This window comes from Dunckerocampus dactyliophorus, chromosome 10 (genome assembly GCF_027744805.1).
Source record: "Dunckerocampus dactyliophorus isolate RoL2022-P2 chromosome 10, RoL_Ddac_1.1, whole genome shotgun sequence".
Lineage (NCBI taxonomy): Eukaryota > Metazoa > Chordata > Actinopteri > Syngnathiformes > Syngnathidae > Dunckerocampus > Dunckerocampus dactyliophorus.
In genome coordinates, this window is record NC_072828.1 from 24,403,315 (window position 1) to 24,430,602 (window position 27,288).

Here is a 27,288-nt window from a genome sequence, read left to right on the forward strand (position 1 = left end):
GGCCTAAGACTTTTGCACATTACTGTCTTCCACTAAATATCATTGTCTAATTCCAAGTATGTAAATGGTTGACCTGGCCGCACGGTGGTCTAGTGGTTAGCATGTCGGCCACACAGTCACAGTCAGGAGATCGGCATACCTGAGTTCGAATCAACGTCGGGCATTTTCTGTGTGGAGTTTGCATGTTCTTCCCGTGTGTGGGTTTTCTCCAGGTACTCCGGTTTCCTCCCACATTCCAAAACCATGCATGTTAGGTTAATTGGCGACTCTAAATTGTCCATAGGTATGAATGTGAGCGTGAATGATTGTTTGTCTATATGTGCCCTGCGATTGGCTGGCGACCAGTCCAGGGTGTACTCCGCCTGTCGCCCGAAGTCAGCTGGGACACCGGCGACCCTAATGAGGAGAAGCGGCATAGAAAATGGATGGATGGATAAATGGGTGACCTGCAAAAAGTTAAAGACAATGTAATTTAAATATAACTCCATGGAAACAATCATTTTCCGTTTCAGGCTTACTTGTGTCTGAATAGCCAGTCTCAAACACTACTTCTTCTGTTTGCTCTATATCAGGGGTGTCCAAAGTGCGGCTTGGTTTTTTTAGTAGTGCATTCATTGCACATTGTAAAAATACAACAAAAAAAAAAAAACAATGCAAAATGTGAAGAGACTAATGACTAATAACTAATACTAATACTAACTAATACTAATAACTAAAAACACAAGGATTTGTCTTTAAATACATAGTTTTCTTTTAGCCTTTTTACAAAATAAAATAAAAATATCAAAGTGTCCCACCTCACCCTTTGATTTTTCTGTCTGCGGCTGTCGGTGGAAAATGTTTGGACACCCTTGCTCCGTACAAAGTTATTGCTTTTTGAAGTACTGCCAGGCACAGATGTGTGCTGGTGCGCTTCCAGGTGTTTGCGAGGAAAACCTCGCTGTCTGGACTAGAAGACCCTCCCTACAGCAGCCTGTGAGATCATCACTCTTGCACATTAAACCGGATGTGCCAATTATGACGCAGGTAGCCAGCCTCTTTCGGCCTTTAAAAGCAGCAGGAGTCCAAAGTTACACAGGATTATCACAGAGGCCCATCCGTGGTAGGTCTTTTTTTTTTTTTTTTTGCACTCTTTGAAATAAAACCAAAAGCTGGTATCATGATTGAACATTTCAGGTCCACAAGAGGATGTCTTTGACCCTACTTTGCTCACTTATTCTGCTGGCTTGTGCCTTGACCCCGAGTATTGGTCAAAGTGAGTATAACGATGCCTTTTATCTTATATGGTGACTTTTGGGGGCATTCAGTGAGCAAACATGTCATTACTAATGTGTGTTTGATGTACTTGTGCTCATTTGTGTTGACCACGTTAACAATCATTTACTAGACAGAGAGCTTCTGTGTGCGTGTGTCACCGGTTTTCCTGAAATTCCATGCTGTCTTTCCCATAAACAGCCACCTGCAGAGGACGATGTGGTGTTGAGTACTACAGAGGCTACCTGTGCCAGTGTGACTATAGCTGCATGGCCTACGGAGAATGCTGCCTCGACTTTGAAGCTCAGTGCACCACAAGTGAGGCTTTTCCCACCCTTATAGCTCTGTAATATTGCACTACAGTATGGATTTTTGCTTATGTCAATCTGCAGAAATTGTATTTGACACAATATTTGATCAAACCCTCAACATCTAACAACCTTATAAGGCTATAGTGATTATTAAACGATATATATAAAAACTTGCTGGCCGCAATATTGGGTGTACTGGCACGATCTAATGAAAACTACACAAAGAAAATATTGGGGTGTTTTGATGAACACTGTCAGAAAGGTATTAATGTAATATGTTTATTATTGTGCTACACTCCATCATACAGAGAGATATTCCTAATTATCTGCCCCTCGTATAGCTAATTTAGGTAACCAAAATATTACAAACAGCCCTCTGTAATACAGTGCACTTTTACAATATTGCATACTAGAATCATTTTCTAGACTTAGACACATTTTATTGATGCACGAGGGAAACTTCTTGGTTACAGTAGCTCAACTGCAGAAGAAAAAGACACACGCTCTTAAATAAAATGCAATGCAATATGAATAGGATCTAATAAAACAAAAAATAATATAAGGTATTGTAGCGCTGGATGGCGTGTGGAATGAGTGAAGTCCCGTAGCGTTTACTGTGGGAACGAAACTGGAGGAGTCTGTTGGAGAATGAGCTCCACTGCCTCTCTGTTGTCCGATGGAGTGAGTGGGTGGGGTTGTCCATGATGGAGAGCAGTTTGTACAAATAAAAAAAAAGAAATGATTTATTTTTAGGTAGTTGTCTTCAGAAAAGGCAGATTATGTAGTACTTCCCCCCCCCCAATAAGAGGTGGAAATATAACTACAGTGGAACCTTGGTTAGTGTCATTAATTTGTTCCAGAAGGTCCGACTCTAACCAAAACGGATGCTCACCGAATCAATTTTTGCCGTAAGAAGTAATGTAAATCCAATTAATCCGTTCCGGGAAGCGAAAAATGTTGTCACAAAACACGTTTTTATAGATTACAGCAGGGGTACCTAACGTGTTTTTGTTGTGAGAGCTACTTTTACAAAATGAAAATGGGCAAGAGCTACTCATTTTTGTGACATTTGCATAGCTTATTTCAACCCACGCAAACCGAATATGCTTGTTTTCCCACAACATTAACAAAATGATAGTATCCACAACTCACATTTTGTATTTCACAAAGCATTTCTTTCTAGGGTTCTCACATTTAACCAAAAACCTGAATGAAAAGTTGGCTTGCGGGCGCTTCATGTGGTTGTGGGGGTGTCCGCCGGCACCGCGTCGGTGGTCCCTGGTTACAGTTATAGTTTTACATGCAGTAATTCAACAATTCCAAACGCATATACTACCTGTATATACATGTAAATGATGAATGAAAGGAATAAATGAACATTTAAGGTTACTTTTACCTTCATTGAAGATGCGATTCTTCATGTGATGGCTCCCAAAGACACAAAGTGGCCCCGAGACACCACACGGACAACACCGTCCTGTTTCGAGCTATTTCTTGAATTCAATAGTGTTTCTCACCTCAATAACCCAAAATTGAATTTCATTGAATTCAAGAAATAACTCATGTAAAAACAGGAAGATGGTGTCTGTGTTGTGTCTCGCTGCCACATTGTGCCTTTGGGAACACTCACACCAACAATCACGTCTTCAGTGAGGGTAAAAGTAACCTTAAATGTTCATTTATCCCTTTCATTCCTCATTTATATGCATTTTTAATAGTTTTATGTGTGTAAAACTATAAAATCGTGTTGTAAGTTAACATATTTGAGAGTCAACAATTGATGACCTCATAGACGGGCTACATAGCTAGCCACCTCCCGGTTCCAGTTGCTATTTTGTTAGCAAGCTAGCTTCTTTGTTAGAATGTAAGGATGCTTCATGATAAAAATACATTCAGAATACAGTTGGACTCACGCAGTGTATTAATAACATGACGCGTGCAGTATTTTATGTAAAATGTACATAAACTGGGGCAAAATTTGGGCGTACAGTAGATTTTCAACGTTAACTGAAAAACACTGTACAATATTGTACTCAAGTAAAGCTTTAAAAAAAACGTTTTAAATGAAAATAAATGTCTAAAAAAAACCTACACAAGCAAGCATAAAAAAAAATAAGTAAATAAAATGTACTGGAAAAATGTAATTTTTTTCAAGCAGGCCTCCAGCGGTCTGTGAAAAAAAAAAAACAGGTGGCAAAGGTGCCTTTTTTTAGGTTTATACTCAGTAACATTTTAAACTTAAAATGTAGCAGAACAATACTAATAAGAAAACATTAAAAATATATATTTTTAAATGGTAAATATTTTATAAATGACCTAATACATTAAAAATGACTTAATTGGACAGACATCAGTAAATGTAATTCATTCCTTTCCACATCTGCTAATAAAACAAAAAAAATAATACACTTGTAATATTAATGCTGGAAGTGTCCAGTGAAAGTGCATTGTTCCCTTAATGTGCCTCATAGAACAAGAGAATACTTGTACATCTGTCTTCATTTGCTGGAGCTCACTACACCGGTGTGTGTTACATTTATGTGCCACAGAAAACTCCTGTAGAGGTCGATGTGGGGAAACATTCAAGAGGGGCCAACTGTGTAGCTGCGACTCTGATTGTGTTAAATACAGTCAGTGCTGTCCAGATTACAAGATCCACTGTGACGCAGAAGGCAAGCTTTGTCTAACACATTCCGCATGATCAGTGTAGCGTTCTCATGTAAAGCCACAGCATCAATACACCATCTACATGCATGAACAACTAAACAAGTAGGAGAGGCACAAATGGTAGAAACAGTCATAGATAGACGAGGTAGTCCTGCATGGCGAGCAGCATGAAGCATGCAATGCATGCAGGAACCTACACCACCACATTGGGTTACATTTGACGTGATTTTCTGTCTTAACAATTGCCACAGAGGAAAACAATGGAGCATCCAGTGCAACAGCACCAGGGGCCAGTAGTTCATGCAATAATGTAGATGCTAAAAAGCCTCAAGGTATATTTAACTTGCCAGGATTGATTTTCATAATAATGTGAGGCAAACGTCTTTCTACGATAATCCCCTCTAACACGTACGCATTATTATTCCAACAGAGCAAACTCTGAATGAAGCAACACCGCCATCTTCAACGGAGGGACACGATGAAGGTAACGAAGTGGTGTAATCCAACGTTCTCTTGAAGTGTGCTTGAGCTCATCTGTTTTTAATATGAGCTAGACTAAATTACCAAGGGCATGTTTAGAAGGGATTGTCACACGGCAGCTGTGATGCCGTGGTTCGGTCACCAGAAGGGGCCAAGAAGCACAAGCTGGAGTGGCCAACACAAACACGACAGCAGTGTTGTCATATTGTGGGGGACTAAAGGGAACAGATGCGGGAACATTATGTGAGAAGAGGATGGCAGGACGTACAGTATATCAGGAACATCCAAACTGCGGCCCAGGGGCCATTTGAGGCTCATCTCTCAGTGGCCCGCATTTTAGAAATACAATAAAAAAATAAAAAAAACTAAAACTACAAATGGTCCACGATTGTATGGACCATTGCATGCTTTCACATTGTGGGAACAGTTGGGTGAAGGCCCTTTTCTCTTCCAGCAAGCAAGGTCTGTAAAGACATTCTTGGATGAGAGCCCTGACCTCAAGCCCAACAAACGCATTTGGGATTAACTAGAACAGAGCTCTCCCAGGTCCAACATCAGTGACCGCTGACCTCAGTAGTGTTCTTCTGGATGAATGTACAAGAGCTTCCACAGATACTCCAAAATGTTATGGAAAGTCTTCCAAGAAGAGTGGCTCAATGGCGTATGTTATTTTATGTTCAGTTCCTGTAGGTCAGGTGTGTCCAAAGTCAGGCCTTGGGGCCGTTTGTGGCTCGCAGCTAATGTGGTTTATTGGACCACGGCATATTCTGAACATAAAATTAAACGTGGCCTCACAGCATTATTATTATTATTAGGGCTGTCAAATGATAAAAAGTAAGCAAATTAATCGCAGTTTTCAAATGAATGAATCGCCATTTTGCAACTACGTCTGAAATGTGCACATTTTTACTGTATTTTATTAACAGAAAGATAAACAACAGGACAGGTTATAGTTTGTATGTTTTAAAGGAAAACTGCACTTTTTTGGAATGTTGCCCATCATCCGCATTGTGAGACATGAACACACGTCTTTCTCTTTTCTGTGCGTTATAAAGATATAAAAAAAATTAAAAAAGGACAGCTCATTACTGCACATAATGGGACACACCTATGCCGCCTACAAAGACCGCAGTTAAAACACCTCCAAAAAGGTTTTATATACATGCTGTGACCCTGTAGTAACAGGTACAGTCATGATTACGTGTAATACTTAACTGTATTTTGCGTATTTTTGCCATTTTAAGCATTACCGGAACTTCCTTCCTCAGCGCACTATTTCATATAGCAATACAGAAACGAACGCCTACGCCTAGTGTTAACTTTTCCAAACTAAGAAATTAAAACTCAGCACACGTGTGAACTCAAATATGTTGCCTTTTTTTCCATTCAACTTTATTAATCCTTAGAGGAAAAGGCTTCTTGAGACGTCATCTGTACTTCACAGAAGTACAGATGACGTCTCAAGAAGCCTTTTCCTCGATGGACAACTCCTGTACGACTGAGAGCCTACACAGACGCATTTATTAATCCTTACCTTTTTTGTAGTGGTCTGAGGCGTTGTGAGCATGACGCCGACAGTGACGCTGGTGAAGCTAATCGCTCGCCGGCTAGTCGCTAGCCAGTGTGTTCTGGCTAAGTGGCAATACTCTAGTAACGTAGTTCGATAGGCGTAACAATGTTAATGACAATAACAACAATAATGTTGCCGTAGGTTAGTTATATACACGTCACATTATATGTAAATGGAGCGTTGTTGGCGAATTTTGGAGTCTTTTTCAGAAGGATATAGGAGGAATGGATGGATGGAAGTGTTTCCCATACGTGCAGTAATGAGCTGGCTCTTTTTGTCTGTTTTTATATCTTAGAAAACACAGAAAAGAGAAAGGCACGTGTTCATGTCTCACGTAAGGATAGTGGATGATGGGCAAAATTTCAAAAAGATGTGAAGGGAATTTGGGGGTAACAAAGTAATTCAGAGGGCGAAAAGTGGCTGGTGTTGATCCGAGTACTCTTGCTCGTACCGTATCTTGCTAATGTGGAAGATAAACTTACATAAATGTCCGTGTAAATTAATGTAAACTTACCCGATATGTTTACTCTGGCTCCAACGATATCCCACGCCACTGCTGTTTTCTTTATATCTCTATATTCTGTTTTACAAATGTCAAATAGCTCCGGGAAATCTGACACGGCAAGTATCACTTGCGAGAGCGTACTGGTTAGCATCCAGTCCGCTCATTGGTCGATCAGCGCTGATGAGTCCTCGTCTGGGCGACAGCGATGAAAAGTTCAACATTTTTCAACTTTCTGGGATCGCGTCGCAAGCCAGCGTGCGCCCGATGAGCACAAACAAACACACGCACAAATCGCGCAGGTTCCATTGAAAATGAATGGAGTTGAGGCTGTGTCGCCTCCTGTGTGTGGTGCCCATTACGGCGTGAGCGATAATACCTACTTTTTTTTCCCTTTTGATTTAGACCACACGTACACACTCGTCGGCCGTCTTAACAGAGAGGTGTGGCTTGTCATGTGTTATTTATGCTAAAAATATAACATAACTCATCGTAACTCGTCGTTATTTTTGACAGTCCTATTAATCATATAACAATTTGCTTTGTCATCAGCATCACAAAGTGGAGTTAAATATACTTAACTACATAGCATGTTTTGATCCACAGTGCATTGGTTTTAACATAACAAAAGCTGAAAATTATCCAAGAGGCCCCCACATACGTAATGTTTTCTGGTAGAGAAAGTTTGGACACTGCTGTTGTAGGTGTAATGACCAGGATGTTCCATTATTATTATTACTGTTAATGCATTTTGGAGGTATTCATTCAAGCGTAGATTTGAGACATTTGTATTATTTCTTGCATATTTTCCCATAACAGATAATTATGATGTTCCACTGGTGAGTCCAACATCCAGTGCACAAGATGATTCAAATAATGGTGAGTGATGATGTACTTAAGGAAAGTAAATTCATTTTTTCCACTTGTAACCTGTCACAACATTGACATCAAAGTGCACCAATGTACGTTATGACATTGTGATCGTAGATATACACACCGAGGCCATACCAGATGATGGATTCCCCAACAATGAGGCTCCAGGGGAAAGTCCGAACCCAGAGAGCAAGAGCGGGGATGTCACCACTCAAGCCACCTTGATCACAGTCACTCCAGAGGCGGGCTCAGAGGCAGCTACGGTGGTTTCTACAACAGCGACCACTCCCTCTGAGAACAAACCAACTGAGGTCAAGTCAACCACGTTTGACATGGCTGAGGAGGTCACACCTACCCAGAGTGCAGGTGTGTAAAAACCAGAAAAGGATAAATATGGGTGATAATTTCAGGTTAATGTCAATCTTGAGAGTTGTTTGGGATTCGAACATACTCTAGAGTAGACTGATAAATCACTTTAAGGTAGAGACACTCAATTTATCACAGTGGACCCTCAGAATTCGAATGGAATCCCTTTCAGGAGGTTGGTGAACCTTAGATTTGGTCATAATTCAAAATTAATCCAAACTACGTCAGGTCAGGATCTGGGATCCTTGTAATTATGGTTTGAATCCTACATTATTAAACCCGTAAACCCATTCAATTTCTGAAGGTCCACTGTACTTGAGTACAACCTGACAAGCAACTCTAATTTATCTCCTGCACTTCCAGATGTCTATGATGCTACCACTTTACCAGACTCAGGAGCAACTCCGCAACCCACTACAGCAGTTGAGCAGGTCTCCAGCGAACCAACGCCAACCTTAGCAAACAAACCAGAACCTTCTCCCACAGCAGACACCGTACCACAGGAGACGACATCCCTGGCACAGACTGTTGGTCCAACTGAAGCTACACAAGCAGCAGTTACACCCTCATTTTCCGCCACAACTTCAGAACCCTCACAAGACTCCTCTACAACTCCAGTACCACCAGAACCCTCACAAGACTCCTCTGCATCTTCAGTACCACCAGAACCCTCACAAGAACCCTCCACAACGCCAGAACCACCAGAACCTTCACAAGAATCCTCCACAACGCCAGTACCACCAGAACCCTCACAAGACTCCTCTGCATCTTCAGTACCACCAGAACCCTCCACAACGCCAGTACCACCAGAACCCTCACAAGAATCCTCCACAATGCCAGTACCACCAGAACCCTCACAAGATTCTTCTGCAACTCCAGTAACACCAGAACCCCCACAAGACTCCTCTGCTTCTTCAGTACCACCAGAACCCCCACAAGAATCCTCCACAACGCCAGTACCACCAGAACCCTCACAAGAATCCTCCACAACGCAAGTACCACCAGAACCCTCACAAGATTCTTATGCAACTCCAGGACCACCAGAACCCCCACAAGAATCCTCCACGCTTGTACCAGCCGAACCCTCACAGGACTCTTCTGCATCTTCAGTATCACCAGAACCCCCACAAGAACCCTCTAAAACTCCAGTACCACCAGAAGCCTCCCAAGACCTCTCCACCAATTCTGCACCCCAAGAACCCACACCAGAGTCCTCTGATGCAATTACGACTTCAGTGCCTTCAGAACTCACCCAAGAGTCCTCCACAGCCTCCAACACAATCACAACCTCAGTGCCTTCAGAACCCATTACAGAGTCTTCCAGAGATGCAGGAAGCTCTGAGGCCACCATCCCTGATTCAACAACAATGGTCCCTCCATCTATCCAGACCACGTTAAGCCCAACAGGCCCTTCTTCGCCACCAGACCAACAGAATCCCTCCACTAGTGTTTCTCCAGTGGGGTCAGACCTTGATGCTATAGAGACCGCCAGTCCATTGCCCACAGATGCACCGCAGGGCGATTCTATAGAGCATTCTACCGCAGCAGAGCCTTCTGCTGATCCACTCAAACCAACCCAGGAACCAACCATCCCCCAATCATCTGAACCCACCCCTAAACCTCAGGACAAACCAAACCCTTCCAATCCACAGACAACTACAGCCCGTGTGGATAAACCCACTCCTAAACCTGGGACTGTGGATGATTCCAGAAACTACCAAGCAGGTAAGAGCTTGCATTCATAGATTCTTAGAAAATTTTAAGAAAATAAAGAGACAGTTGGTTTGGGAAACTGCCAATGGTTTACAGATTTTCTTCCCTTTAAGTAGTGATGTGGGTTTTCCCACATTATAAATGAAGTTTATTGCCCAGAACCGCCCACCTAGAGCTCAAATTCTGGTTACAATTATGTTTTCTCACATTTCATTAAGATGTCTTTTTTCTTTCCCCAGATGACAGTAATGACACAAATTTGTGCAGTGGGCGGCCAGCCAGTGCAATCACCACACTGAGGAATGGCACCATTGCAGTCTTCAGAGGTCAGTGCCAAGAAATTGTGCAAAAGAGTGCAAAATGTATCAAGTCAAGTCGCTGTGTTTGACGCAATTTAGTTTGACAATGGGACGCCGTTTAGACAGGTGAAAGAATGCAGTCTTTCAATTTCAATTTTGCTGGGGTGCAAGTAATTTTAGGCTAACTTCATTAATGTTGGGGTATTTCACATATTAAATGACAAGAAAGGGTTTGGAATATGTTGCATTGTTTCAACATACTCAAGTGGTCTTAAATGACACAATAATGTAGATTTTTAAGGCTAATCATTGTAAAGTGTTCTTGTATGATTTTGATAAGATTTTAATGTATGCTCCACAGGTCATTACTTCTGGTTTTTGGACCGAAACAGGGTGCCAGGTCCTGCTCGTGGCATCACACAAACCTGGGGTGTCCCGTCCCCCATTGACACGGTGTTCACCCGGTGTAACTGTCAGGGCAAAACATACATCATTAAGGTAATTTGCAAGACTTCATCACAATCCTCAAACGTATATATAGCAGCTTTGTGTTTTATGGCTTAATGTGTTTTGCAGGGAAACCAGTACTGGAGATTTGAGAATGATCATTTGGACCAGGGCTATCCAAAGGCTGTGGAGACAGGATTTGATGGACTTCGGGGCCACATCACAGCTGCTCTGTCTGTGCCCGAGTACCGCAGGAGGACAGAATCGGTCTATTTCTTCAAGAGAGGTGAACAACTGCTGATGTTATTGTTGGCACATGCGATTGCCTAAATGTTGCATTATCAATCTGCAAGTTGAACTCATTTGACACTGTTATTGTTTGCAGGTGGATTGGTCCAGAAATATTCCTATCGGCCTGGCAGCAGTAGTTCATGTAACAAGAAACCACACTATGCCATTTATACAGTCCGCAGCAGAGTGGTTCGGCAAGCAGGTACTAATTCCCCTAAGTAAATAAACAAAAATGCATCTCATCTTTGTGATATAGGTGACAAAACGTATTATTAGTATGAACTTTGGTCTTTGCCCTTTTTCCCCAAAATGGTTTTTTTGGTATTTTTTTAATTTTCCAAATATTTCAACTTTTTTCTTAAATAATCTTGGTAAATTTACTTCTCGCCATATTTTGACTTTATCCTTGTCATAATAACTTTTTCCCCAACCTAATTTTCCAAAAATGACAACTTCATTATGTTCTCATATGACCACTTTTTAAAAAACATTTTTAATATTTCAACTCTATGCTACTAAAATGTCATTATTTTTCCTCATTGAGTTTAATTTTGTAAATTTGCGACTTTTTTTCCTCGTTAGAATGACTAATGTTCGAAATTTTCTTCTCGTAATTATGAACTTATTGCCATAATATTTTGACTTGATATTTTGATTTAATTTTAACATTAAAACTGTCTGCATCCTGATTTTAAAAAAATGTTTATATTAGGACATTAAAAAAAAATCTAATACTTCAACATGCTACTAAAATTACATTATTTTCCCTCATATTACATTATCCTCGTAAATTTACCTTTTCTCGTTACAACTTTTTTCGCTTTATATTTTGACTTTTGTTTTTTTAAGTTTTCTTGCTAAATTAATTATATTTTTAGAATGTACCGCGGGCCAATGAAAAAAAAAAAAATACACACACAGTATATATACGGATACCCCTGCTCTAACCCCTATAATATGCCAAAACGCGAATAGGCGTCAATCTGTTTAAAAAATAGGCACTTTTAGGGCTTTTTGAATGAGAGAACCTTTTCTTCCCCCGCTCGATCTCAGCCATGGCATGTCGGCTTGGCTCTGCTGGCTCAGTAGTCTCCATGCGGTGTGAAAGGTAATGTAATCTAACGTCATGTTTCATATCATTACTGATGTCTAGTGACAATAGGACATCATTTGTCTTTCAATATTTTTCGACTAATATGCCATAGTCAACGACAAAACATCGCTAATTAATAAATCATTTTTTTGGAAAACCACGATAAAGTGAGGGCGCAATAATTGAACCTCAGTATAGCGAGGGATGACTTTTCCCACCTATGTCACAAAGCTGAGACGCAGTTTTGCCTTGAAATATATATAACTTCTTAGCAAATGTACAGTTTACAAAGTGGCCCTTGTGTCCTTTCAGTCTTCAGTATGTCGCCCTCTGAGGAAAAAGTTTGGACCCCCCGTTCTAAAACCTGGAAAATGCCAAACTACAAACAAGCGGCGCTCTACTAAAACAATATGCATTTTTAGGGATTTTCCTAGGTGATTCCATTATTCACAGTTCCTCAGGGGCCTTTCCTGTGAGTGTCAAAATAAATGATGCACCCACAAAAAGCCCTAATAAAAATACCCTTACACATATAATATACCGAACCTCGAAAAGGCAGGGATCTACTGTATGAAACATAGGCATTGTTTAGGTGTTATTTCTCAGGGATCTTGGAACACAGCCTGCACGGATAGTGGGGGATCTATTGTAAAAGTCAAAACATTTCGAATGAAGTAACATAACACAGGTGTACCTAATGTTTTCCAAATTTGTGGCAGCTGTTAAACCCCAAATGTCCCAAGTGAAATTGTGTGGTGAATGTAACAGTGGGTGTGAGCACAGCAATTTAAACGCACGGTGAACTCACGCAGGCCATTTTTATGTGTTTCAACACATGTAGCGCTCTGGGAAAAATGAGTCATGCTTCAACTGAGAGGGACAACCTGATCCTTTGAGATCTAACACATCGGAAAGAGCCTCAGCGGTGCCATTTATGGGAAACTTTTGGAACGGTGAAATGTTAATGAGTTGTTTTTGACTGAACCGAATTGTTTCCAGTGTCTCTTTTAGGGCCGACAATTAACATCAGGACGTCCTGGCGAGGGTTCCCCACGACCATCACCTCTGCTGTATCTGTCCCGACGAACAGAGAACCAGAGGGATACAAATACTACGTCTTCTCTAGATGTGAGTTTTATCTCTAAAAAAACTAGTTAAACCCATTCATAGAGTCTATAACACTGCTGACAGGAACCATGTGTGTAGAGTGTGCCAGACAAGGTGGGAGGGGCTAGGTGGATGTAAAAAGCCAACAGTTATGTTTATTGCCGTTTTGACCGCAGTCAAAGTTCCATTATAGTACAAGTACACCCTAAAACATACTCTGAGTAATATTAGTCTGCAAGTTTTTTTTGCATGAATTACCGTAATTTACGGTGTTTAAGCTGTTGCTTTTGAACCCTGCGGCATATAAAGGGTGCAGCCAATTTATGGCCATGTTATAATGTTGGGACATCTCCTTTACTTCAGAATGACGACTAATTGTTTAAATACTGTGCCGCTTGCGAGTCAGTGAGGAAACGGTAGTTGAGCCAATCACGAGCTATAAGGCAACTCCCGAGGAGCTTGCCAACCCATCAGAAATTGCGGGAGGCCATTACTCAATATAACAGTCTGACTCACTGTGTCATCTTACAAAGAACGCTAAAATCATCACATAGCAACTTAACACTCAAAAGGTAGATTAAAAAAATATACAAGACAAGTACCAATCAATACGAGTTTAGCATAAAAAATATTTTAACGGCTTCTCATCCTGCATTTCTTCCCAGCAAAACACTTCATTGGCCATGGCCGCTGAGGCGCGGCAATGATTCAGTCAGAGGGAGCTGAATGAATCATTGCAGGGAGGCTCCCTCTGGTGGACAGAGGCAGCTGAATGAATCATTGCAGCACCCCGGCAGCCATAGCCAATGAAATGCTTTGCTGGGAAGAAATGCAGGATGAGAAGTCATGAAAATATTTTTTATTCTAATGTCGCATTGATTGGTTGGTACTTGTGTTGTATATTTCTTATCTACCTTTTGAGTGTTAAGTTGCTGTGTGATGATTTTGGCGTTCGTTGTAAGATGACACCGAGAGTCAGACTGTTAAACTGAGTATGTGAGTTTTCGCATGCTCACAATTGGCTCCTGTCAAAGAGCTGTCTGGTGCTCATGGACTCGTGCGTGCCACAATGACTTTTTATAATGCGTACATGTCCGGCTTATAGCCCGGTGCGGATATGTATACAAATCTGTTTCTCTAAATTTAGTGGGTGCGGCTTAAAACACTGGAAATTACAGTATTTTTTTTTTCGCCAGACATTTTTCATTCAAAACCACAGAGCCACTAAACTGCTTCTTACATCTGCAACATTGCATTCCTGGCGATGTCACCCCAAGTTCATGTGCTTGTGTGTCTTTTGCAGCTAAATCATACAACATTAGGATGGACAGTGACCGGCCCGTTATCGCTTCCCCGAGAGGAAACCCTTCTGCTCAGAACAACAACTTCATCAAATGCCCAAAAACGCTCTAAATAAAGCCCACAGGCCACTTTAAGAAATTTGCCTTCACATTGTAATAGTTGAAAACTTTTAATAACATTCTTTAAAATAACGCATCGCTTCGGTATGGACTGCGAAAACGTATCCTTTGTATTTGTTTGATTAAAAACAACAACAACAACAACAAAAAAAACTAGAGAATGCGAACCCTGGAATGACAGAAGTTCTGTCTGGGAAGTTTTCTGCTTGTTGAAGCTTCATCTGGCGATGCGTCTGCCATGGCCTCCCCGGGAAGGAAATGCTTGACCTGTTGGGAGTATATACATCCATGGGTGTAATCAAGTACAGTGGCTGTAAATAATGTGCATCACAGTTCTGAAAATGAACAAGCATGTCATAGAAATATTCATTATGTTATCATCATTACACTCTGTAACTTTACATTTGATTTGAAATAAAGATGGTTATATTGTCAACTTTGCTTTTTTATGCCTTGAATGTACCATTTTGGAGGCAACCGCCAATGACATCACAGACGAACGCCGTAGCAGACTTCCGGTTGCCTTTTTGTTAGCAAGATGAGGATGCTAACAAGAACTTTTTGTAATAAAAATACACTGAGAACACAGTTGGACTCACGCAGTGTATAAACACGACAAGATGCAAGCAAAATCTTCTAACATCGTCATGTGTATTTCACCAATTTTCCCAACCACTTCCAGCTTATGCTAAAAAGATATTACTTGATGGCCTGAGTAACTGCATACGCTATGTGAATGTAAGCTCAAAAGGTTACCTCCTCTCTTAACTCTCCCACCACGGCTCTCTGGCCAGCGCTGCAGCTGCCTGCTGGGTCCAGGTCTGGTTGGAACACTGCTTGTATCTGCAAAAGCACAACACATCAGTCAAGGAACTGCTTAAATTATATACTGTAAGATGGCAGATGACTTTCACTCCCTCCTGATGTGAAGGTTGTCTTTGGGCACAAAGTACCTGCAGAGCTGGACGAAGGCTCCTGGCTGGTGGACGGCAGGTTGGCCGTGTCAGAGGGCTGACTGGGCTCCACCAAATCATCCTGAGACACCACAGCATCCACTGAACTTTCAGCACTGGGCCTGGAACTAACATGGAACACATCAACTACATACTCAACTACATAATAAAAAGGGCCACAGTTTCACAAATGTAAGGACCCAAGGGATGCTGTCCCATTATGCTCACTTGACATGAGTAACCACACTATGATTTTAAAACATAGCATTCCACAGACATTGAACTCTATTTTAAAAACCCCAGCTCTTGCACGCCTGACCCCGTCATGATGCGGCCGTACTGCAAGTACCTCCCATATGACATTTGTGTATTTCAGTCCGATCAGCAAGAATAATGATGTCACAGTGATATTAAATAAATTACACGGGTTGTAGAAAGTCATGGTGTATAATAAACCTTTGTGCAACATCATATTATTGGCATCAAGCTGACAAACAAAAATCGGCAGGAGCCAGCATCCCAACTTAGTGTGCAGAGACGGTAAGCGGAGCTTGCGCACTAAGCCGACAAGAGACACTCACGGCAGCCTAACTTTGGGTTTCTACCCTGTATTGGATCAGGAAATGTGCAAATTCAGCAATTTCTATTTGAAAATTGTTAACCACCATTGGAATCTTACAGAAAATACATTTAAAATACAGTTAAATGCACAAATATTAGGGGTGTCATCAGATAACCGAGATTAAAACCAAGATAAAGCCATGATTTCGCGTGGTCACTAAGCCTGGGATGATAATAATTTAATTAATCACACACTAAATGGAAAAGAACTGGACAATTTTGCCGGCATCAATATATTGCCATGTGCATGCGTGTCTGTTTTCCTCTGTGCATTGGTTTCAGCACCTTGCCACGTTTGTTCCATATATCGACGACATGAGTGAGCCCTTTTGTCAGTCATTTAGTCTATTTGTCTCGGTGTGTGGAGGCAGGGCTGCAATCATACATAGAGTGCAGAGTGCAGTGTAACGTAGTAGAAATTAAATTTACAGTAGTTTGCGATATATTGTCATATATTTATATTTTTGTTCATTGTACTTTTCTTGAAATTAATGTTAAAATCTCGTCTTGTCCCACACCCCTAACAAAAATGTATTTGTGTTATGTTATTTCATTTTTTCATCACAACCTGCCTCCGCAGACCGACCGCATCATGTGTCACGTGTAGCCTGCGGGCTGCCTACTGAGAACCAAGGTCATGCACCTTTCCCACAGGATAAAAAAATGAAGCTTTTACAAGTGTTTCTGCATCACTAGCGTCTTACTTGGAGTAGCAGATGATATTAATAGGAATATATAAACCGTCCAAAATAAATTTTTTTGGTTTATCATGTTAAAACGAGACAGTTTCCAGCCTTTAGGGCACACTCACACTAGCCGATGTGTACCGTGCTTGGATAAGCGTGACACTTGACAGTCCAGCTGTTTGACTAGTGTGAGCCTTCTACGCCGTGCTCAAGCATGGTACACTTCCCTGGCCACAGAACAACTTGGACATATTGTATAATCAATGCATTTGTTTCTCTCAACAGTTATTAATGATAACCCCCAACTTGCAATAGAAATAACTTGAATGTCTCCAATTAGTAGTCCCTGTATAGTATGGCATAGTTGCAAACATGCAGCTGAATAAAACACATTCAGCAACCCTAAATAAGAGTATCTGGGTGAGAATATTCCATCATTTTTCACGGTAGTCTTGTGTCCCTAGGCGGCACATAAATGTGCAAATGTGTGCAAAGCATTGCCAGTAGGGAACAGCAGAAAAGAGAGGGATTATCAAACCAAAGCATTGTACCATAAAGATGGCCCAGTGGGAGTGTGCCTTCACAGAGCCTCATCCAAAATGCAAGTAATCTTGAAAACAACATTTAGGACTCTGAAACTGTATCTGTATAATTATTTACTTTCACAAATGTTAATACGAACAAATAAAACAAAGATGCTTATCTTACTTATCAGGGTCTGACTCCAGGAAGACGTCATCTCTATCCTCGCTTGTACCAGCCATGCCTGGCACAACCAGGCCGGGCGTGGAGGTGCTCACCATGGGAACCGACTGGGAGGCCTGCTCCATAGCGTCTGATGAAACCACTTCAGAGAAGACTAACAATTGGAGACAAGTCAGTGTGTACACTGACACCATTTCCGGCCAATGTGAATGTGTGCATCGCGTTATACCTGGGGCCGCCACTTGAAGTGGTGTGGTGGGAACGCTGCGTCCGCCAGACTCCTCTTCATGAGATGTGAGGAATATGGGGCTTTCAAACATCCCGAGACCTGAAGACATTCACAATAACATTTAATGTATATAGTGGTGTGAAAGTGTTTGCCCCCTTCCTGATTTCTTTTTGTTTTGCATGTTTGTCACATTTAGATGCTTCAGATCATCAAACAAATTTAAATAATTGTCAAAGACAACACAACAGACCACAAAATGCAGTTTTTGAATGAAACTTTTTATTAGATTTTATTATTTATTAAAAAAAATCCAAACCTGTGAAAAAGTGATTGCCCCCCTGAGATCTATCAGTGTGGAAAAGGTTATAAAGCCATTTCTAAAGCTTTGGGACTCCAGCGAACCACAGTGAGAGCCATTATCCACAAATGGCAAAAACATGGAACAGTGGTGAACCTTCCCAGGAGTGGCCGGCATACCAAAATTAGTCCAAGAGCACAGCGACGACTCCAAGAGGTCACAAAAGACCCCACAACATCCAAACAAATGCCTCAGTTAAGGTCAGTGTTCATCACTCCACCATAAGACGGACACTGGGCAAAAACGGCTTCCATGGCAGAGTTCCAAGATAAAAACCACTACTGGACAAAAAGGACATTAAGGCTCGTCTCAATTTTGCCAGAAAACATCTTGATGATGCTTGATGGTAGTGTGGGGATGTTTTTCTGCTTCAGGACCTGGAAGACTTGCTGTGATAAATGGAACCATGAATTCTGCTGTCTACCAAAAAATCCTGAAGGTCCAGCCATCTGTTTGTGACCTTAAGCTGAAACGAACTTGGGTTTTGTAGCAGGACAATCATACAAAACATAGCAGCAAGTCCACCTCTGAATGGCTGTAAAAAAGTCCTGACCTGAATCCTATTGAGATGCTGTGACATGACCTTAAAAAAGTGACTCATGCTGGAAAACCCTCCAATGAGGCTGAATTGCAACAATTCTGCAAAGATGAGTGGGACAAAGTTCCTCCACAACGCTGTAAGAGACTCATTGCAAGTTATCGCAAACCCTTGATTGCAGTTGTTGCTGCTAAGGTGCTACTTTCACACAGGGCCATGTAGGTTTGGATTTTTTTTTCCACTTAATAATAAAAGGTTTCATTTAACAAATGCATTTTGTGTTCAGTTGTGTTGTCATTGACTAATATTTAAATTTGTTTGATGATCTGAAACATTGAAGTGTGACAAACATGCAAAAAAAAAAAAAGGGGGCAAAAACTTTTTCACAACATTGTATATTACATGTAAATTTAGTTTTTGTTTACCTCCTTGAGATGCAAGCTGACTTAGATCTGAGCTGGTCTGTGGCACGTCGTCTGATTGGCCAAAACGGAAGCTCCGGCTTGCAGCCACCTGAGAAGAACTGATAAAGGGGGAAAAAAAAGTTGCCTAATAAAACTAACAGTAACAATATGAAAGACAATAATGAACATTGCCTAAAAAGTTAAACTCGTACCTTCAAATAAGCTCACAAAAAAGTAATACTAATAATAGTATACTGTATATCATAGTAATGTGATATCCAATTTGTTTTGGCTTGCAAATAAAATGTGATTGTGGATGACATCCAATTTCATGTACTATTATACGTACATGTATCATGTTGTGACGTGATGTGATTGTACCAGTATGAGCTTGCATCAGTCTTCTGAACACTCACAGTTTCGAAGGGAATTATCATTTGTAGAATTAAATAGTTATTCCCTTGTCTGTGCACATGTGAGACTTACTGGACGGCCTGGTCAAAACCATCAGAGCGGTGCGGCACAACCAGTGTGGGAGTGTTGGGAACCATACGGTCATCCTCGTCAAATAGGTGCTGCAGCAAAAAAGGCAGATAGTTACACCATGCCAGATGTTTCAAACCAAGTTTTTAAAATGTAATGCAGATATTTCTTACAGCACTGCTGGGGACCCCAGAGGAGAGCTGAGGGACCCTGCCGACCGACTGGCGACGAGCAGGGATGCGCTGGGACATCTAATAACACGTGACAAAAAGGTAAACTTTTTCAACTGTAAACGAATGCTACAGTCATCCCTCACCACTTTGCGGTTCGAACATGTCGCCATAATGTCATAAAATTGGCTAAATGAAATTTTGTATTCTACACTGGCCACTAGGTGTCACTACTAACACACGCACAAGAATTGATTATAGGAGCAACGGGAAGGTTTAAATTATCTCACAACAGGCACAATAACAACATAATAATCATAGTCATAATCATAACCATAATCATAATAATAACAGGCTACTGCTGTGGCCGCAATCCAGGTAAAACTAAACTCTGAACCACTGACGTCACTTCCTGTCCACACATCCAAAGACATTTATTGCAACACACACGAGCATGAGTCTTATGTCTGAAATGGCTTATTTCCTCTGATTATATCTACTATTTTGGGTAATACAAGCGTAAAAGTGACTATATGAGTGTTACTTCATGTCGAGATGGCTCTAATGTTAAAAACTGTATTTAGAAGGTCGTAAACATGTTACTAATTAAGGAATGCTACTTTGCGGAAATCTAGAAAATCTTTAAACATAAAAATAATTTCTAATTAAAATTTTAATAAAATACATTAAACATGGCCAGATTAGTAGCAAATGGAGATTAATCATGACTAATTTGAAAAATGATTAATCTGATTTAAAAAAACAATCATTTGACAGCTTTATTGAAAATGTAAATCAGGAGGATATTATAAGGCTTAATAAATAGCTAAAATTTCACCTGAAACTTGAATAGGCCTAACTTTTTGTGAGTAGTGTAAGTTGTGATTTAAATGAGTCATTTGTAAGTAAAACTTGTTAGAAAGCCCGTCCTGTCCCTCAACATACCTGAGTGGGTGGTCCTAGCTCTGATGAGGGACGAGGGGGCAGTGGATGTGTTGTTCTTCTTGGTGACTGTGGCATACGTATACCAGAGCTTGTGATGGGTTGGTCTGTACAGAATGCCTCCATGGTGGCGTTCTCAACTAAAAAGAAGTGATTACCGTAAATTCCGGTGTACAAGTCGCACTCACTAAAACTAGAAAAAAAACAGATGTGTACATATATAAATCGCACTGGACTATAAGCTGCACATGTCCACGTAATAAAATTGCATATTGTGACACGCACGAGTCTGTGAGGACCAGGTGGCTCTTTGACAGGAGCCAATCATGAGCTATGAAAAAATGCACGAGAAGCTTGTCAACCCATTGGAAATTGCAGGAGCTCATTACTCAGTGCAACAGCCTGACTCACGGTGTCATCTTACAAAGAACGCTAAATTCAAACAGTACGTTAACACTCAAAAAGGTATACCTAAGAAATAATACAAACAAGTACCAATACGAGTTTAACATGAAAATGTTTTTAAATTTTCCCATAATGCATTGCGACTGAGCAAAACATTTTATTGGACGACAAGCAGCATAGAAAATGGATGGCCCTGCAGTGCTGCCACCGTCCGCCAGAGGGAGCCAGGGCAGGTCAGAGCCCAGAGGGAGGCCGACGTCATTGCAGTGCCCTGGCAGGCACCAATGAATGCTTTGCTTGGATGCAATGCATTATGGGAAAACTTTAAAATAGTTCTTTTTCATTTTAAACTTTTGGTACATACAGTATCTGTATATTTCTTAGGTGTACCAATTTCCAATGGGTTGACAAGCTCATCGTGAGTTCACTGATAGCTCATGATTGGCTCCTGCCAAAGAAAGAGCTACCGTTTCCTCACGCAAGCGGCACAGTATTTAAACAATTAGTAGTAGTTCTGAAGTAAAGGGGATGTCACAAGATTACAACATAGCTATAAATTTGATGCACTGCTGTATAAGGCGCAAGGGTTGAAAGTTTAAGAAAAAAGTAGCGGCTTATACGCCGGAAATTAGAGTATATTCCAGTCGAGTCAACTATTAAGGTCGTATTTCATGTTAATCCAGTAAAAACACCCTATCTACATATATTTTTCATACTGCTAAAAGAGCAAAGAGCGAAAAAGACAGTTGTTGAAATGATGTTCCAAGTTGTGCCACCCTTTCTTTCAGACAGACAACATTACAGCTCTCTCAGTCATGGCAAAGTGTTCGATAACTAATTAGATGGCGGGACAGGTAGTGAGCACATTGGGCGAGTCCAATGTGGAGCTACACGTGTGCATTAATAACATTTCCTGGATCTTACAACTGGCCGTCTGGGAATCTGCTGGTCTCTGGGTGGAGTCAGACGCCCCCAAACTCTCCTCAGTCTCTGTCCCTGGGTCGGTTACATCAGCTCCCTGAGAAAGGAGTGAAAGGGACAATCCATACTCAAACAGAATTTCTTTGACCTGGCATAACATGGTTGGAATATAAAAGCACGATATTGTCACTAAACCCAAATTCCTTCGTTATCATATACCGATTAATTTCAACTATATATGTTTTTCACTATTTAAACCTGATTTGGCAAAAGAGAAGGAGAGAGATTGTTAGAAATATGCACAATGCTAAGGACCTCATGTGCCGAAAAAGCCTTGCCGTACCTTTAAAAGCTTAAAAGAAATGATCTCACATTTCAGTTTTCCCTTCAGCAAAGTTTTTTTTGTGTTTTGTTTATGTTAGTGGTCTAAAAGGTCCAACTCCTGGTTCAGTCCTTGCTTTTCATTTAGCCCGAGCTGGCATGCGTTTTTTTTTCCAGCAAAGCTCGTTAACAGTAAAACTTTTATTACATAACACCCGCGTTACACGAAAACACCACGGTAGCCGTTTGCAAATCATTAGGCTACTTTCACACAAGAGAATTAGCAGTGACACCGCAAATCACCCCCATGCAGACACTGACTCACATGGTGCGGCAAATAAACCCCAAGTAAACTAGAGAGACAAATCTATGACACGGGTAAAATGCTGCTAGGCCAGGAGTGGAAAAATTGACTTGTTGAGTTGGAAAGAGCAGAAGACCCTAGAGAGCGTGGGAAGGGTTAAGATATCTACTGGAAATGACAAGTGTGTGGGTGAGTGTACAAGTCAAGGCTGTCACTGCGGGTACATGACGTGTCTCTGCTAATCAGACCTCTGTGTCATCTCCTTCGTAGGCCTCATTGCCTTCTCCGCTCCCTTCATTACTCTCCTCTCCTTCTCCCATCCCCCCGTCGTCGTCTTCCTCCTCCTCCTCCTCCTCCTCTTCCTCCTCTTCGTCTTCCTCCTCGTCTCCTTCATCGTAGTCCTGCATTGAAGAGATCGAACAAAATACAGGGTCACAAACTCCACACAGAAAGGCACAGGCTGCAGTTTGAACCGAGAGTGTTCTTGCTGTAAAACTGCTCAGCTAAACATTCATCAGTGTTTCGCTCAGGACCACAATCTATTGGTGGAGGTGGTGGGTTCGGGGGGGGCTTTAGATTTCTCTTAAGCCTACTGTATGTCACAACCGGATGTGCGTTTTTATGACCGTGCCATTTGTGGCGTTCCCTAAATCACTGCATTTTTGTTGTTGTTCATGGAGAACGTAGTTGTGACCATGAAGGTGTAAGATCACCACGCACGCTTTCTCTCCTCCCCAATCTGACACTGGGTGAAATTCAGGCTGGGATCGGTGATACATAGCTGATACTTTGTGCAAACACACCTAATGTGTCTGGTAAGTTTTAAAAAGTAGTACACTGTATATCAAATCATAGCATAAAGAATACAAGGTATCATAGTAATTTATTGATTTATTTTAAACCCTGAAATATATTGAGGTAGTGGGTTGATTTACAATATAGCCAAGCTAATATACAGCACCAGAAAATACGCAGGACAAAATCACATCACAAGTATCAAAAGTATCAATATCTTGATTTGAGAATTGACTTCAGAGCGTGAAGAGCTGGTATCGAAAGTGTCGATATTTCAGTATCGAGCCGCACATGCCACGGCAATGCACGACAGACTTGCTCGACACACATCGAGGACGCATAAAAATATCTGAAGACTGGCTGCATATAAAAACATCTGCAGATGCGTTGGCCGCACTAATTACGTATGTGGAGTGCATGCGTGGCACACGACACACTTGCGGAGTCAGCATGTGCGATGTACAAAAACCTGTCACCAGCAAAATGTACGGAAGACACATGTTGGCCGTACAGACGCCCGTAGAGTTTGACATGACAAAGAACCTCTGCAGCCGATCTGCAGCTGGTCTTACTGCTCGAAAATCAGCACGTCACACGCGTGCCCGCCATGCGTGCCTTGCGTCAATTGCAGGTATACCAGCCGTAGGAGCCCGTATGAACAGTTTTGACCTAGGCTTGAGCATAATTGGTTTGCGTGTAATTGTAATGGACGCTGTATAAGAGGCATAACAGAGAGAGACAAAAAGTGAGTAAACAAAAAAACAAACATGAAAAGTACAACAATATGTTGAGAACTAAAAATGAACTTTCTTCTGTCGCTTCATTTTTTAAATGAATTTCATAAACATGACAGAGCGTCTGTGTAGGCTCTCAGTCGTACAGGAGTTGTCCATCGAGGAAAAGGCTTCTTGAGACGTCATCTGTACTTCTGTGTAGAAGGTGTCGGACGTTTCGCTCCTCATCCGAAGAGCTTCGTCAGCAAACTAATAAGTGCTGGTAGCTTAGGCCTTAAATACAGTAAGAGTGGGCGGAATTGGTGTGCCAACACCCTCCTCCTATTGGTTCGTTACACTAAGCCTGGGCGGAGCAGTGGTATAATCCTATCCTGTTATTCACACCTACGATAAAAGGGAAGTGTCGCTCCCTGAATTGGGTATGAACGACTCTGATACTGGCTTGTTAGCATCTATTGTTCTGGCTCGGCCCTGCCTTCACCTCATTTGCAAGACTAAGAGCTGTGGGTTTTGGTCTCAGTAACCTGCTGAACACAGGGTCCAAATTAAACCTCAAACCACCATTCCGATTCAATGATGGGTTCTGTTGTTTGACAAAAATAGCTTCCTTAACTCCTCTTTCAAACCATCTGTTTTCTTTGGCCAAAATCTTAACCTCGCTGTCCTGAAAAGAGTGATTGGTAGCTTTCAGGTGTAGATGTACTGCTGATTGAGGACCACTAGCATTGTCCCTGCGATGTTGATAAAGCCTTTTTTGGAGCATTTGCTTAGTTTCCCCAATGTAGTGCTCTTTGCATTCCTCATCTTTACAGTGGATGGAATAGACCACATTGCTCTGTTTCTGGTTTGGAGCCTTGTCTTTAGGATGCACTAATTTTTGTCTCAGGGTATTTACTGGTTTGAAATAGGTAGGAATTTTGTGTTGCCATAAGATCCTCTGGAGTTTTTCGGAGACCCCCGCTACATAAGGGACTACCACTCCTCTCCTTTTTGCTTCTGTGGGCTTTTGGGTTTCTTTCCCTACTCTCTTCTTTTGACATTTGTTAAAAGCCCACCGTGGGTACCCACAGGTTGAGAGCGCTCTCTGGACATGTTGTGTCTCCTTTTTCTTTCCCTCAGCACTAGTTGGTATTTGTTCCGCTCTATGTTGGAGGGTCCTAATAACCCCTAGTTTATGTTGTAGTGGATGGTTTGATTCAAAAAGCAGGTATTGGTCAGTGTGTGTGGCCTTTCTAAAGACCTCTGTAAGTAGCTGTCTGTCCTTTCCTATAATTACCTTGCAGTCTAAGAAGGCTAGTTGGTTTTCTTTAGTGTCCTCGCGAGTAAATTTGATATTGGTGTCCACCGCATTGATGTGATCTGTGAAAGACTGAATTTCTTGTTTTTTGATTATGACAAAGGTGTCATCCACGTATCTAAACCAGTGCCTTGGTTTTGTCCCTGAGAAGGATGTGAGAGCCTGTTTCTCCATCTCTTCCATGTACAGATTCGCCACTATGGGTGAGACTGGTGAGCCCATAGCACAACCATGAATTTGTCTGTAGAATTTCCCTCTAAACTGAAAATATGTGGTGTTAAGGCAAATTTCCAGTAATTGGCAGATGTGGTCAGCACTAAGTTTTGTTCTCCGATGCAGAGTTGAGTCCTCGAGCAGTCTCTTCCTCACCACCGAGACTGCTGCTGAGGTGGGGACAGATGTGAAAAGTGAAGTCACATCATAAGACACCAAAGTTTCCTCTGGCTCCAATCTGAGGTCTTTGATGCTCGCCACAAACCCTTTTGTGTTCTCTATATGATGATCAGTGTTGCCTACCAATGGGGATAAGACTGTTTTTACATATTTCGCTACATTGTACGTGGTAGAGTCAATGCTACAGACAATGGGTCTGAGGGGAAACCCTTCCTTGTGGATTTTTGGAAGGCCATAGATACATGGTGTAGCCTCCCCAGGGTATAACCTATGATACATCTGTCTGTCAATTAGTTCTTCCTTCTCTAACTTTTGGAGACAGTGTATGATTTCTTTCTTATACCTACTGGATGGGTCCCTTTTAAGTTGCTCATATGTGTTGGCATCACTAATTAGACTTGTTATTTTTTCTTCGTAGTCCAATGTGTTGAGAACCACTGTGCATCTGCCCTTATCAGCTGGTAAGATGGTGATGCTCTCATCTTTCTGCAGAGCCGCTAATGCTTTCCTCTCACCTAACGTGATATTGGACGGTGGTGGTTTGGCACTACTGAGAAGGGCCGATATTCTCAGACGAAGGTCCCCTGCCTCTGTTCTAGAAAGGTTATTGTTCCTGATGGCCGATTCAGCTGCTGTGATATAGTCTACTGTGGGTATCGTTTTAGGAGTCACTGAGAAGTTGAGACCCTTGGTTAATACTGCCTTCTCTGTCTCCGAGAGGCTTCTGTCTGACAGATTTTTGATCCAATTTTCTATACCACTGCTCCGCCCAGGCTTAGTGTAACGAACCAATAGGAGGAGGGTGTTGGCACACCAATTCCGCCCACTCTTACTGTATTTAAGGCCTAAGCTACCAGCACTTATTAGTTTGCTGACGAAGCTCTTCGGATGAGGAGCGAAACGTCCGACACCTTCTACACAGAAGTACAGATGACGTCTCAAGAAGCCTTTTCCTCGATAAACATGACAGAGTTGAGTGCTTTGAGATGGGGATAATGTTTTTCGTCAAGCACTAGGATTTCATACTTCGGCTACGTTCACACTGCAGGTCAATTAGATTTGTAATATGTATCTAACTTTTTTCATGTCAGCGTGAAGAGTACAGTTCCAATTGTTTCAAACAGGGCTCAGGCCTCTTTCATATGTAGGTATAAATACGGTATGTAGCCGATGCTACTGCAGTCTGAACTTTCGGGTCTCGTATAGCTGACCTATACGTCATCAAAAGGTGAAAATAGACAGGCGCAAAAAGAAACGGCGGACGAAGGAGATAACAGTCGGTGGCGAAAAGATGATGTTTTGGAACTGAACACTCACATTGATGTCCCATCCTCCTGGCTCAAACCCCTCACCCACACTCTCCTCGAAACAGAGCAAAAACTGCCATAGTAAAAATTCTTGCCCTCTTCCTTCTTAACTTCCTACGCAAAATAATTTGGTCGGGAAAGTGTTGACTCGGGTTGCACAAAATCCTTCAAAATGGCCACAAAGGCGACAGAACTAGGATGGGAGGCCATGTTTAGGATGGGAGGCCATGTTTACTTCCGTGTTTTGTGAGCATGCGTGTCACTTACCGGACAGTTTGCGACACATATACAAGTCGCATTTTTTAACCTCCGCCAAATGGAGTGACTG

At 41.6% G+C, this 27,288-nt stretch overlaps 3 protein-coding genes across 5 annotated transcripts in view; 1 reads left to right on the forward strand and 2 right to left on the reverse strand.

Annotated features, from left to right (window-relative positions):
• The window catches only part of fcho1 (FCH and mu domain containing endocytic adaptor 1), a 64,387-nt gene extending 50,821 nt beyond the window's left edge, over positions 1-13,566 (reverse strand). Inside the window, exon 1 of one of the 2 annotated variants that reach the window (XM_054790992.1) lies at positions 6,797-13,566. In XM_054790992.1, the coding sequence (XP_054646967.1) occupies positions 6,797-6,938 (142 nt within the window). In that variant the 5' untranslated portion in view covers positions 6,939-13,566. The remainder of the gene's footprint in view (positions 1-6,796) is intronic. The other variant, XM_054790991.1, reaches the window with a different exon arrangement.
• On the forward strand, positions 1,026-14,830 carry prg4b (proteoglycan 4b). 2 transcript variants are annotated; one of them, XM_054790995.1, is made up of 14 exons: positions 1,026-1,102; positions 1,177-1,255; positions 1,456-1,572; positions 4,115-4,237; positions 4,663-4,716; positions 7,604-7,663; positions 7,772-8,023; positions 8,387-9,748; positions 9,976-10,062; positions 10,397-10,533; positions 10,612-10,768; positions 10,868-10,975; positions 12,866-12,994; positions 14,277-14,830. In XM_054790995.1, exons 2-14 carry the CDS (start codon positions 1,189-1,191, stop codon positions 14,384-14,386), a joined length of 2,763 nt encoding a protein of 920 aa, XP_054646970.1. In that variant the 5' UTR covers positions 1,026-1,102; positions 1,177-1,188; the 3' UTR covers positions 14,387-14,830. The 2 variants fall into 2 exon arrangements, with proteins under 2 accessions (XP_054646970.1, XP_054646972.1); XM_054790997.1 differs by lacking the exon at positions 4,115-4,237 and having other exon boundaries at positions 14,277-14,829.
• The window catches only part of tprb (translocated promoter region b, nuclear basket protein), a 34,018-nt gene continuing 20,723 nt past the window's right edge, over positions 13,994-27,288 (reverse strand). Inside the window, exons 41-51 of the mRNA XM_054790990.1 lie at positions 22,683-22,835; positions 21,813-21,906; positions 20,487-20,623; positions 19,545-19,622; positions 19,375-19,463; positions 18,910-19,007; positions 17,589-17,687; positions 17,363-17,513; positions 15,348-15,475; positions 15,151-15,237; positions 13,994-14,661 (exon numbers count right to left, since the gene is read on the reverse strand). Coding sequence (XP_054646965.1) covers positions 14,612-14,661; positions 15,151-15,237; positions 15,348-15,475; positions 17,363-17,513; positions 17,589-17,687; positions 18,910-19,007; positions 19,375-19,463; positions 19,545-19,622; positions 20,487-20,623; positions 21,813-21,906; positions 22,683-22,835 — 1,164 coding nt within the window. The 3' untranslated portion in view covers positions 13,994-14,611. The remainder of the gene's footprint in view (positions 14,662-15,150; positions 15,238-15,347; positions 15,476-17,362; positions 17,514-17,588; positions 17,688-18,909; positions 19,008-19,374; positions 19,464-19,544; positions 19,623-20,486; positions 20,624-21,812; positions 21,907-22,682; positions 22,836-27,288) is intronic.